Genomic DNA, 14,188 nt, shown 5'->3' with positions numbered 1-14,188 from the left:
ATGAATTGCGCGGTGCAGATGGGAAGATGAATTCAGGACACACCAAGCAGCGGAACGGAAGGGAAGGGAGTTCTGTACGTACCATTGGCCGGGGTCGGTGCGGGGAGCAAGGGGCTCCCCCCACCGAAGCCCGTACTGGTAGAGTCCTGCCGTGGCCATCGGGCCCGTGGCCGTCGCCACTAGTGTTGTTGGTGGAGAAGGGCGCGTCCGCCGCGGGCTGGATCCCGCTAGTGCTGCCCTTGCCCGCCTCATGGAAGAAGGGTCGCGCAGTGATCTTGGCGAGTTCGGCGCGGATCTCGCCCAGATCCGTCTGGAGCTGCCTGACTGCGTGGTCCACGCCGGGACGCCACGCCGCCAGATCGGCTACCTTGGGCTCGAGCGACACGAGCACAGGCTCCATGCGGGTCACCGTAGGCTCCATCTTGTCGAGCGACTTCTGGATCACCAACAGCGCCGCGGCGATACCACCACGCTCGACTACTGCCTCCGCCATCTGCTTCTGTAGATCGAGATCCGCCATGACTGCCTTGAGGCTCTTGGTGCGCGTCGGGGCCAGGATGAAGAAGCGGGGACCGGCAATTTGATACCAAATGACACGGATCTTGCCTCTCGAACTAGCCAGCTATGGATTAATCTCTCAATATGCGGTACAGATCCAGAGCAGCAAGAAGGGGATCGGGAGATGAGAGCCGGAGGTGGGAGGAGGATACACGCCACAGGCGGCCGGGTCGGGGTTCACTTCTTTCGTGCCCCTCACACACACACACCAACCACGCGCTATGTAGGGCAGGGCTGCTTCACTGGCTCTAGTCTGGACCGGCGTAGCGCTGGTTGGGCTGCTTGTTGCGCTGCGGCCTCGTAGGCTTCTCTTGGGCTGGCCCATTTGGGTTGCTTGGTGTAGTTGTTCCCGTGACATAAAGACATACTGGGCGGAAATGGAGACCACCGCTGTTGCATCCCGAGATTCGGACGGAAGCCGAGTACGTGCCGAGCACTATTTTCAGGAAGTTATGCAAGGCGCTCGTGTAATAGAGACGCAGTGCTCGAAGGATGCTATCTTCGAATAGCATATGCGATTGTAAAACGATATTTTGATAAGTTATAGGAACTTTTTATACTTGTGCCTGCAAGTATTTTAACACCTCCTGTGCGGCCGTTTATATAAAATCTGAAAGATGGCAGTCGTCGGCTTCAGCCCCCACGCACATAATGCCGGGGTGTTCGCAGAAGGCGCATTTTCACACTTAATCCAACGTCTTGGTCCTATAAAGGAGGTGATAGCGCAGCGAACTAGGCAATCGGACTATAATGCTTTATCACTTTCACTTAGCCATAGGAGCTTGACAGTGAGGCTACTTAGATAGCCCCTGATGGCGACTGCGCTCGCCCGAATTCGGGGCGCGTATGTGCCTGGCCGGGAAACGGCCCTTCGTTAATGCGGAGGAATCCTATAGATTCCGGTAAGTCATTGAGTGGTTGACCAGTCTCACATTATATCATGACAGTCAGTTTTCGGCTTTCTCTACTGAGGTGCTCGCCTGGCCGAACCGGGGCACAATCGCAGTAGTTCTCCTGGTGCTGCCTTAGCCGATAGAGCGGAACGTAAGGCAGCCGAACACAGGAGCCGGGCAACCCAACATTTGACCAAAAACATGATTCGGAGCTGATGCATATAAGGCCAAACTCGCGACGCTGAACACTCCCTAAGGTATTCGGTCTTTATGAGGGCGGGCGAGACAACGCCCTTGGTTAAAAGCCCCTAGTGTCCAGGTACGCGCAAAAATTCTGACGTGGCCACATGCCAAGACGCCAGCCTCCTCCTTGGTTATACCAGAGAAAACTAGGGGATGTATATCAACAAGAGACAGTAAAAAAGGTTTACGCAGGGTCTTAATCTGAAAAGAATCCTTGGAACGGGTCCCTATTGCACGTCTGCGCCTGTGTCTCCGTTGTGCCGTATCCTGGACGGGCGGAGCACGATGTTCATCTATAAAAGAGAGGAACTTAGTTGAAAAGAGGTCGTGCCGAACGGAAGTTATATAAAATAGACAAAGTAGAAATTGAAATGGGTAAAATTGAGCTTGATTGTCTCTTAGTTTACAGGTGCGGAGCCCCTAGAACAGGGGTGTACGGCTATTAAGCCTTTATCAATGATAGTTTTTATGCCGGACTCGTCTAGCCGCGTCCGTGGTCTTAATGACCTGTTTAGATGTTCAGGCTGGTGAAGCCGTTTTATTGTGGGGCTGTTAAGGCGGCCGCACAATCTTTCGCGCGGGGGGCGCACTCAATGCTTCCCCTGTAATGAAATGATGCCTCGTGGACCGGGCATCTTAAGCGTAAGAGACGCATAATGCGGTATTGCGTTAAAGCGGGCGAAAGCTTCGCGTCCCAGCAGTGCTTAATAGCGACTTGAGAATGGGACGATGTGGAAAGTTAGCTTTTCGCGGCGGAAGTTATCGGGGAAGCCGAATATAACTTCAAGCCGGAGAAAACCCATGCAATGGGTGTCCGGACCTGGCGTTACCCCTTGAAAGGAGGTTTTGCTGTGGTGAATTCTTGTTGGGTCTATCCCCATGTGGCAGATTGTGTCCTGATATATCAGGTTTAGACCGCTGCCGCCGTCCATCAGGACATTTGTAAACTGGAGTCCGCCAATTATTGGATTGAGTACCAAGGCAGTCCGGCCTGCGTTCCTGGTACTTCTGGAGTAGTCCAGATGATCGAAGATGATTGGTTTTGACAACCAGTGGCGAGACTCCTTTGGGATAGGTCGTGTGGCGCGTATCTTTATGGGTGCCGCACGTTTTGTTATGTGAAGTAAGTTTACTGTTTTTACTTCTTGTGGAAAATTCTTTTGTTTCCTGGTGCTCTGCTTTTGGGGTTCGTCATCGTCTTCGCTTGGTGTGTCGAGCCCTTTGTGTTCGGCGTTGAGTCTGCCGGATTGTTTGAAGACCCAACAATCTCTGTGGGTATGGTTAGCAGGCTTCCCGGGAGTACTGTGTATTTGACATATCCTGTCCAGGATTTTGTTTAAGTTGGATAGGTCGTCCCTGTTATCCTGGAGGGGCGGCTTTTTCTGATTCTGCCGCGAGCTTTTAAATCCGGCATTGACTGCCGTGCTCTTCGGACTGTTTTCCTTAGTCCGGCGACGGTCCTTGTTGCGTCGCAGTTTTCCGTTTCCATCCCTAGTTTCGGATGTACTTGGGTCGCTGGTGCTACATCTTGCCAACCAGCTCTCCTCTCCTGCGCAAAAGCGGGTCATGAGGCTTGTTAGTGCGGCCATTGTTCTTGGCTTTTCTTGGACGAGGTGTCTGGCGAGCCATTCGTCTCGGACATTATGCCTAAAGGCTGCTAAGGCTTCGGCGTTCGGACAGTCGACTATCTGATTCTTTTTAGTAAGAAATCTGTTCCAGAATTGCCGAGCTGACTCTCCGAGTTGTTGAGTTATGTGACTGAGATCGTCTGCATCCGAAGGGCGGACATAGGTCCCTTGAAAATTCGCTCGGAAAGCGTCCTCGAGATCTTTCCAACTTCCAATGGTGTTTTCAGGAAGGCTTTTAAGCCAATGTCGGGCTGGCCCTTTAAGCTTGAGGGGTAAATATTTTATGGCGTGGAGATCGTCTCCTCTGGCCATATGTATGTGGAGGATATAATCCTCAATCCAGACTCCAGGGTCTGTTGTTCCGTCGTACGCCTCTATGTTTACGGGTTTGAATCCCGCTGGAAATTCATAATCCAGGACCTCATCGGTAAAACATAGGGGGTGTGCGGCTCCCCTATATTTGGGTGTGCCGTGATGTTCGGATACTGGTGTTGTTGCATTGCTTACAAGAGCTTGCTTTCTTGGCCCATGAATAGATCTAGCTGGGCTATCTTTCTGATGCGAATCCTTGAGTGGGTCGCGTGACGGCTTGAGTGCGGCGCCGCTTGCTGCTTTATGCTGGCCATGGGGTCGTCTATCCGACCGGGTGGCTTTCTTACTTTTGACTGCGGGGGCTCTAGGGCCTCCTCGTCAAATTCAGGCAGCAGTTTTCGCTTCGGATAGCTTTTTGTGCGGCGACTGCCGCCGTATTTGTCTGCGGTGTTTAGTACTTTGCTCCATCTGATTCTGAGTGCATCTTCCGCAGTTTTTAGCTTCCGCTTCTGCTTTTTCAGGCTGCGTGCGGTTGCAGCGAGCCTTTTGTGGAGGTTCTTATGCTCCGTGAGTTTATCCGGCGTAAGGTCGTCCGGAATGCCGTTTTCACCGGGGACGGGTTGTTCGGTTTCTTTATCCGAGCTGCCCTGTTCGGACGGTTGCTCTAAGGCATGCTCGTCGTCTGTCGGCTCGTCCTGCTCTATGGCTGGGTTTGTATGGTTGTTGTTTTTATCGAGGCTGGGCTTGGAGCGGCGTTTACGCCGCCACTTTGATTGCTTTTTGAGAGATCGATCCCTCGTTGTATCCCCGTGTTCCTCGTTGTCACCTTCTTTAGGCGTATTCACCATGTACACATCATGAGATGAGGTGGTTGTCCAATGCCCTATAGGCGTTGGTTCATGTGCGTCTCCTGCATCGTCGTCCATACCGTCGATGTCTTCGGAGTCGAAATTGAGCACGTCATTTAAATTATCGACAGTGGCTACCAAATGGGTGGTGGGTGGGCTTTGAATTTCTTCGTCGTCCGTATCCCAACCTTGCTGGCCGTAGTCCGGCCAGGGCTCTCCTGATAAAGAGAGAGACTTTAGAGACTTCAGAATGTCGCCGAAGGGTGAGTGCTGAAAGATGTCCGCAGCGGTGAACTCCATGAACGGCGCCCAATCGGATTCGATCGGCAGGGGCGCGGAGGGCTCGGAGTCCGGAGAGGAGTCCGGCCCCTTGGAGTCACGGGCCTTGCAGAGTGCGGGGCTGGTGTTCGGCTCGATCGCCTTTGGGATCACAGCCCCCGAGGCGGCGTCCCACCGCTCATCCTCGATCGGCGCAACCGGCCCCAAATTAAGGGTCGGAACCGATGCGTGTGCGGCCTCCAGGGCACTGTTCGGCGGCAGAGCTAGATCATGCCCATCGAGACAGTGCGGCGCGCTTGGTTGTGGCTCGAATCCGTCGAAGATCAAGTCCTCGCGGATGTCAGCCGTGTAGTTTAAGCTTCCAAACCTGACCTGATGGCCAGGGGCGTAGCTTTCGATCTGCTCCAGGCGGCCAAGCGAATTGGCCCGCAGTGCGAAGCCGCCGAAGACGGAGATCTGTCCGGGGAGAAAAGTCTCACCCTGGACTGCATCGTTGTTGATGATTGAAGGAGCCATCGGGCCTAAAGGCGACGACACGGAGGAACTCTCAATGAAAGCACCAATGTCGGTGTCAAAACCGGCGGATCTCGGGTAGGGGGTCCCGAACTGTGCGTCTAGGCGGATGGTAACAGGAGACAAGGGACACAATGTTTTACCCAGGTTCGGGCCCTCTTGATGGAGGTAAAACCCTACGTCCTGCTTGATTAATATTGATGATATGGGTACTACAAGAGTAGATCTACCACGAGATCAAGGAGGCTAAACCCTAGAAGCTAGCCTATGGTATGATTGTTGTATATTCTCTCGTCCTACGGACTAAAACCCTCCGGTTTATATAGACACCGGAGAGGGTTAGGGTTACACAAAGTCGGTTACAATGGTAGGAGATCTAAATATCCGCATCGCCAAGCTTGCCTTCCACGCCAAGGAAAGTCCCTTCCGGACACGGGACGGAGTCTTCAATCTTGTATCTTCATAGTCCAGGAGTCCAGCTGAAGGTATAGTCTGGCCATCCGGACACCCCCTAATCCAGGACTCCCTCACCCCCCCTCTCCTGATGCTTGGGGTGATTGGAGCTGTGGTCGGAGGCGTGGCCGGAGGGTGGAGCACGGTGGCTCGATGCTCCTCGTCTTTGGCTGGCCACGGTGGTTGGGGCGCTCCGGGGGTTGGCAAGGTGCCTCCGGGTTTCTGCTGTTGCCAGGGGTGGCGACGGCGGCCCGGCCCCGGTTCGAGAAATGGCGAGGTGGCTGCGGCGTGCCCGGCAGTCGCCGGTGGCTTTCCCCTGCCCTGTTTCAGCTGGCTGGGTTCCATTCTCGCCCAAAGGGCTTGCCTTTCTGACAGCCGCGTCCGGTGGTCCGTGTGGAAGGAGGTGGGTGGTCTTGGATGTCAGGGCAGCGGCTCTGGTGGTGGAAGCCCGGTGCTCGCGGACGGAGGCCGTGGCTCAGGTGCTGCCCGGTGGCCATGGCCGTGTGGGCGGCGTGGTGGCCGGGGGTATGACGATCGGTGGTGGTGGTGCGGCTTCCGTGCCTTTTCCAGGGGCAGTGAGCGTGGACCGGGCTGAAAACCTGCTCTGTCTTTGGGCAGTCCGGCGGCGGCGAGTTCGTCCCCTTCTTGAAGGCGCCGTTGCGGTCCTCATTGCCCGTCGTGTTGCTCCAGGGGAAACCCTGACCCTCGGTTCGGGCGGTGGCGGCACTCATGTGTCGTAACCTTCCTGAAGGCACCGCCTTGGAGCTCACGGTTCATCGTCTGCAGCTACATCTCTTCACGGTGGCATGTTCACGGTTGAGGATCCCGGTTGCTCTTGTAGTGGTTGGGTGTGGTGTTGCTATGCCTAGCACCTATGTATCTAGCCTTGGGTGTGTGCGTGAGTTGTGGTGGCGTGTGTCTGTATCAGATTATGGTTGATTGGTGCTTTATATATAAAGTGAGGCGAAAGCCTTTTTCGGTAATATCCAGTATCCGATTTGTCCGTATCCGATCGATATATCATGTACTAGTCTTTAAGTGTGAGCACCAGAGCGATCGATGGAGGACCCGGGCGCAAGCTAGCAACAGTTCCGGCAATGAATCGTCTTGAATAATCTTGATCAAACATCCAGATTAACAACAGTATCGGATTAGCGGTGCCATTACATCCCTAGACAAAATGATTAGCAATACAGTGCAGTGAACCAATTCTTCGTACTTTCTCTCGTGCTGTGCATACAGTACAAAGCACTATTACGACGTGGACGGTGGACGTTGCCATCGATACGCTAATTCATCACCAACTGCTGATTAACACCATCGGTTAGCTCAACACAGTTAAGCAAAGTTAGCAAACTCTCAAACAATGGCAAAGTTAGCGTCATCCAAGTCCAGACCATAATTATATTATGTACAGCGCCGTTGAACTGAAAATACGAACATTCTTCCGTCGAAAAATCTCGAAGTTGCCGCGTGCCATAACTTCTTGATTGCTTGCTTACGTGGTGCAATCACGGACAGGTTTTTGATGCGCGATCGAGAAAGCTTGACGGCGGCGTCAATCGACCTCCGCCCATGCCGGCGTCCATCAGCTGTCCGGCGCCGCCCCTACAGTCGCCGTAGGAGCACAAGCACGCGCCGTAGCTTTCATCTGACCGCGTCTCCGTGGTACGTGGCTCTCCTACCGGTCGATGTAGATTAGATTCCTGATTATCCCGATCGATCCCGGCTCGGCCTGTACACGGACGTGTCCCTTGTTGATGGGCACGGCACGCATGAGAGCTACTAGGAAGGCGTAGACATCGGAATTTTTGTTGGAGGCCGGCGGCGCCATGCTCTACGTACGACGTTGATCGACCGTAGCTTTCGGGTCACCGCGTCTAAGTTAACGGCTTCTTTTGCTTTCTTGAAGTTTACCGGTTCATTTACATGCGATTACGCACCACCGCATGAACAAGCTCACGGAACGAAACCCCCAACGACGTAAAACTATAATTGAAAAGAAACTATGGTGTCTAAACATAGTAAAACTACATCAGTTTTTGTTATTTTTTGCTCTTGCTGAACTACCGTAGGTATGTGAAGATAAATATATGTTGAGGGTTGCTGATGGATTCTTCCTGAAAGTTTGGACGGCTCCAACAATGTTGGGGACGAATAACGGACATCCCATCGTGCCATCCTGCTATATTGTCTCTATCCAAATTAACCCCACCAATTCGTCCACTGAGAACAGGATGCACGTAACGTACCACGTACGGTGAGGTGGCACATGCCATTGCCATCGGTCAAAATCAGTCCGGGCTTAATTAGCTCGGTGTGGTGGCACATGCCATCGGTCAAATCAGTCCGGCCAAACTAACAAGGTAGCTGCATTCTCGGTTGAACCAACCACGTGTCCTCGAGCAGCACGCATTGATGCAAATGCAATGCCAACTTTTATCGGCGCAAACCTTGGTTTACAAATAAGGAATCGGACGGTAAAACGGCCGGGCAACCGAGTTGGCGCGCACGCACGGCGTCGCCGGCCGAAACGTCCCGGACACGCACGCATGCAAGGAGCAACACGCGCACCTGGCCGGGTGCCGTACTCCCGGATCACACGTATGCGTGCATTGGACACCAGAGTATTTGACAAAAAACTACCGCATTACAGATTGCCGTCCCACTGAACTACCGCATTTAAAAGAAATTAATAACTATAAAAAAAATTAATTTTATGACTAAAAACTACCACTTTTAAAAAATGGCCAGTTTAAACGATTTAAACTTGACATATGAGGCCCACACGTTAGGGTTGACGTGGCGGCAAAATCAACTCCGTTTATTTTGACCGTTACTACGAGTGGGGCCCACACGTCAGCATCAATCTTCTTCATCTTCCTCCTCCTCTCTTTCTTTGGCATTTCTTCAAACACCTCATATGCACCCGCCAGCCACCTCCGCAGCACTTCACTGACGGCGCTCGCCTCTCCCCCTGCCTCGAGCCCGTCTGGATCCGGAGAGTCCGTGCTGCCCAACCACTCCGAGGAAGAGGCCGTCGCCGGCACACGCGACTGCACGCACCTTCGTGGCGGCAAGCGCTGCACGCACGGCTCCGCACACGCTCGCGGCAGCGGCGGTTGCGCACTCACGCAAGGCCGCGGGCGGCACGCATGCAAGCCAGCAGTGCACGCGAGGGCTACGGCTAGCATGCAAGCTAGCGCAGCGCAGTGCACGCTCGTGGCCGCGGCCGAGCTATTCAAGGAGGCCGTGGTCGCCGGCACGGCCAAGGCGGTTCCGCCCGCCGTGGTTGCGCCGCCGTCTCCGGTCCCCGACCAACGCCGAGAAGGTGCTGCGCCTAGGCGTCGCCATGGAAGAGTTCGGAGCTCAATCATGGGTGCACACAAGATGTTCGTGGAAATGCCAGAGAGAGAGGGGGAGGAAGAAGAAGGTAGATGCTGACACGTGGGGCCCACATGTAATAACGGTCAATCTAACGGTCAAAATAAACGGAGTTGACTTCGTCGTCACGTCAGCCTTGACGTGTGGGTCATGTATGTCATAAACATGTTTAAATCATCTAAATTGATCATTTCCTGGAAGTGGTAGTTTTTAGTCACAAAATTAGAAAATTTTGATAATTATCACTCATATTTTTTAAATGTGGTAGTTTAGTGGGACGGCAATCCCTAATGTGATAGTTTTTGTCAAATACTCGGACACCCAACATGGGAATGGTGTGATGCAGCGTGCATTATCCAAGCATCCGTTCGCCCACGGCTCTGCGCGCGGTACAGCGTACAGTGGAGTGGCGGTAGATAGGCGATTAACTCCGGTCGTCGGTCGTCGTCTCGATCCATAGATTCGTTTCCTTCAGAGTTCAGACACGGGCACGGAGGACGGCACATTTATGCATGTCCGGGCGACCCAAAGCCGAGGCCGTCTCCTTCCTTTGGCAGCGCCACCGGTTTTAACTTAACCTCACGTGCACAGTTGCATCTTTCCGGGATGATTGACCTGACCCGGTGGTTCGGAGGCTCGCCAACGAACAGACTGAACTAAATTGAACCGCTCCAACTAACCTGACCTGCCTGCATGGGCACCTTGGCACCCGCCGCCCACCCCGTCACTCGATCATGTCCTGTGTAGAGTTCCCGTGGAAATTGGAATTTCAGGTAGAGCAAGCAGATGTACTGATCATCTCCATGTTGCAAAAAGCCCAGAACATAGGTCATGCATCGTAGTTTCAGTTCTTGGGTGCGCCTTGGAAAAAGAGACAGAGGTCAGTAGAATACATGCCCTCATATTAGGTTATGCGACAGTTAAATACATAGGGTGAATTCCAGTTCTTACACTCTTAAATACAAAAAAAAAAAAGATCCCCTGTAACCGGTATAGTTAGAGGAGTTAAAATTCAATTTTACCCTTCTAATCGGCACTTAGCTGATCCCCAATCGACGCTAGTGGAGGATAAATTATTCTCAGCAGCGCCACGCCTCCCTATATTTACTTCAATGGTCGGCGGACGAGTAAAAAGTCTCCTTTCTGTTGAAATATGAGATGGGCCTAGAGCCCATATGACAATTTCAGATTTGATCTTTAAGGGCCCATGTAGGTGGCATGACAAGGTGGTGGGAAGTTTAAGACCAGTTCTTTTGCAGCTTATTTCAGCTTATTGTAAAAAAAAAAAGCTATAAGCTGAAAAGAACTCATTTTAGAGAAGCCAGCTCAGCTTATTTCTACCTCCTCCTCCTTCACAATGAGAAAAAGCTGGGGTCGGGTGGCTTCCCGCAGCTTCCCGCAGCTTCTGACTTAAAAACGAAAGGGTATAGGGACGTGCCCCTCTAGTTTGATCTTATTACATCAATATTGCCACCCCCAGTCCTGCACAGAACTGCCGGTCGCAAAAGACAGCAGCGCTCGATCCCCTCCCCCCTCCCCCCCCCTCGCGCTCGACTCCTCCTGCTCTGTTCTTCGCTCCGCCTAGGGTTCCTCCAGTCAACGCCGCCGCTGTCGCCGCCGGTCCTCCAATCCTCTGGACCACGACGAGGCCAGCGAGATGGCATGTGGACAGGGCTGAATCTTCCACCCCCCCCCCCAACTCCCACGGGCGCGACCCCTCCCTCGGCCGCATCCCCTCCGTCCCCTTTGTCCAGGAGCAGCGCCTGGCCAGGTCTGCCCAGGGCCCCTCTCCGGCAAACGGCGCCCATCTCCGACGGTCGGCGACCCCCTTTCCCCCTGCCCTCCTCCTGGCCGTGAGCCACCAAGGTGAGCAGCTCCTGTGATTTTTTTGCAAAAAAAATCATGTATATTAGTTGTAAGCTACTGCTGAAGGATGATGATTTCATCTTGATTTTACTACTGCTGAAGTATGATGATTTCATGTTGATCTAAACGAGCTACTGCTACCATAAAAGCATTCTAGATATTGTTATTAATTCTTCCAATTCTTTTTTATTGACATGATGAAAAATAGATGAAAGCATAATGGGATAATGTGGGTCTTAGAACTTTTATTGATATTTGTGTGGAAGAAGTGAATGCCAATAACCGTGGCAAAGAAGGAACATTGTCACCACTTGGATATGAAAATATGGTCAGGAAGTTTTTTGAGCGCACGAGGAGAGAATATACCAAAAAGCAATTCAAGAATAAGTGGGATGTGCTGAAAAAAGAGTATGCTGTTTGGAAGACATTAACCCAAAAGGCATCAGGCATTGGATTTGATCCTGTTACCAAGACCATTGCGGCTAGTGATGAATGGTGGGCAAATGAGATACAGGTATAGATATCGTCATATCAATTCCATTTGTTTTTACTTTTCTTTTTCTACCAATTCTTGCACTAATTTGTGATATGCTTTTTTTCAGAGAAATGAACTTGCCGCCAAGTTTCGATTTGCTCCACTAGAGGATGAGGTCAAACTGAATGCTATATTTGATGATATTAGTGTGACAAATGAGTACGCGAGGGCGGCACCACCCTCGTCTCAAGTTGATGCATCTCAAATTCACATTGATGATGATGATGTGGCTGGTTCAGGATGTGAAATAGATGCTACTTTTGTGACACCTAACAAAGCTAAAGGTCGAAAGAAGAGATCATGTCCTTATTCACCTAGTCCTGCGATGGTGCAAAAGATTGCAAAAGATAGTGATGATAGAATGCAATTTAAGCGTATTGCTGACCTTTGGGAAAAGAGGGAGACTAGCCGCAATTCGGCGACATCTGAAATGAAGGAGGATCCTGTGAGAGATGAGATTAAGGAGATGAAGGACATGGTGGTGAATGATGGAGGTAAACCTGGAAGTGAAGTGTATTTTCATGCTCTAGAACTCTTTACGAAGAAGGAACATCGCGATGTCTTCAGTGCACTAAAGGAGGAAGATTCAACTGTGAGGCTTGAATGGATCAACAGGGCATGGGAAACATTTATGAAAAAAAATTAGAACTTATTTGCTTTGTTGGGAACTCATTTGTAGTGTTGTGAACTTATTTGCTTTGTTGTCAACTCATTTGTATTGATTTGAACTAATTTGTACTGTTGTGAATCTACTTGCTATAAATCTTTGTTGTGAACTTAATTGTATTGCTGTGAACCAATTTGTGCTGATGGAGCTGTGATTTGTTGTCTTGTGGACAAATGTTTATGATATTTCTATTTCTATATCACAGATGGACATCTCTGTTCAGGAGGATGAGGCGGAGGAACTTGATTTTTGCGTTGTTGCAATGGCATATTATCTTCTAAACAAAGAAAGGCTGCCATATGGACCTAGGAGAGCACCAATGATGACAGGATTGCAGTGGGTGGAAGAGAAGGAGAAGCAGCCACAAATATTCTACTCTATGTTCAGGATGCGAAGGTCCGTGTTCTACTCACTACATGACATTTTAGTTGAAAAGTATGGTTTAAAGTCAACTTGCAACATGACAAGCAAGGAGGCATTAGCACAGTTTTTGTGGACTTTGGGGTCACACCAGACCACCGACAATGTCGCCGATCGATTTGAACACAGTCGGTCTACCATCAACAAAAAATTTAAGGAGGTCTTGTTCTGTGTCTATCGTATGGCCGGAGATTACATTCAACCGAAAGATCGATCTTTCACCCAAGTTCATGACTCGCTTAAAAAAACAAGATTTTGGCCTCACTTCAAGGATGCCATTGGGGCAATAGATGGAACACACATTGAATGTGTTGTGCCTGCAAGTGAGCAACCCAAGTATCGCAACAGGAAAGGTTCGACAACTCAGAATGTCATGGCAATTTGTTGCTAGATGGCCTGGATCTGTTCATGACACACGTGTACTCAATGATGCACAAGCTGAATATTCCTATTTTCCACACCCTCCGGACGGTATGTACATGCATTCTTCTCCTCTAATGTTTTGCGTGAACTAATTAGTTTTGGTCATCTCTATTATCAATGCAGGAAAATATTATCTTGTTGACTCTGGATATCCAAACAGAGTTGGATATCTAGCACCATACAAAGGACAACGCTACCATGTACCAGATTTCCAACAAGTACCGCCGCGAGGAAGATATGAGACCTTCAATCATATACATTCATCACTACGGAACGTCATCGAACGATCGTTTGGTGTTCTAAAGATGAAATGGAGAATCCTCCTCGGCATCACACGGTACAAACCTGCTACGCAAACAAAGATCATTATTGCATGCGCGTGTCTTCATAACTTCATTCGTGAGAGCAAACTAAGTGATCAACATTTTGACATGGTTGAGAGTGGATCTTATGCTCATGAAGAGAGCCTTTCTCATCACCATGCACCCATTGATGATGGTACTATGGGTTCCATCCGTGATGCGATTGCTACAAGTGTTTTCCCTTGATGGTTAGCTCTAGGGTGTACGCTTTTGTTGGGATAACCATGTAATAATTTACAGATCTTTTTTATTCAATACTTATTCTCAAGAACTCATACTACATGAGACAGTGATGCATGTATGGTATTCGTATATGACAAAATGATCTTCCTTATGTTTGATTATAACATGTTGTGGTGTTTTACAGTCAAATTTATGTTCATATGGGCAACAATGATAAAAAAATATAGCGCAATATCGTTTGATCTGAACAACAGTATAGTCCAAGGGTATTACAGACTTTTCATTGATCATATCACATAGAAGCTGAAAAAACTGGCACTGAAAAGAACTGGCTAGCTTATTATCTGGAGCTTATTTCCACAGCAGCTTATCTTGAGCTTATTTCCACAGCACAGCTCAAAAGAACTGGCCCTTAGTCCCACCCCGGAAGTGGAAGGATAGTTGGAGTGGTTTATAAGGGATTCTCTTCCTCATGCTATTGGAGCTTGAGAAGAGATGAGGCCCTCGCGCACTCCTCCTCCGCTCGCCACGCCGCGCCGCGCCGCGCCGCGGGTTGCGGGATTGAGCCGAGCCGAGCTCACTTCTATGCGCTACCGACATGCTGGAACCGCTGTCAATGCT

General features: G+C 50.6%; 1 protein-coding gene across 1 annotated transcript; it reads left to right on the top strand.

Moving 5' to 3' along the window:
- Positions 1 to 11,287: 11,287 nt before the first annotated feature.
- LOC125548475 (L10-interacting MYB domain-containing protein-like) lies at positions 11,288 to 12,281 on the top strand. The gene is made up of 2 exons (XM_048712061.2): positions 11,288 to 11,491; positions 11,580 to 12,281. The coding sequence occupies exons 1-2, from the start codon at positions 11,303 to 11,305 to the stop codon at positions 12,156 to 12,158; spliced, it is 768 nt and encodes a 255-aa protein (XP_048568018.2). The 5' UTR covers positions 11,288 to 11,302; the 3' UTR covers positions 12,159 to 12,281.
- The last annotated feature ends 1,907 nt before the right edge of the window (positions 12,282 to 14,188 follow it).

The sequence above is a fragment of the Triticum urartu genome, chromosome 7A, assembly GCF_056163025.1.
Source record: "Triticum urartu cultivar PI428250 chromosome 7A, HENAU_Tu73, whole genome shotgun sequence".
NCBI lineage: Eukaryota > Viridiplantae > Streptophyta > Magnoliopsida > Poales > Poaceae > Triticum > Triticum urartu.
Note: the sequence above shows the minus strand (reverse complement) of the source record. Positions and strands in the feature narration are given on the sequence as shown.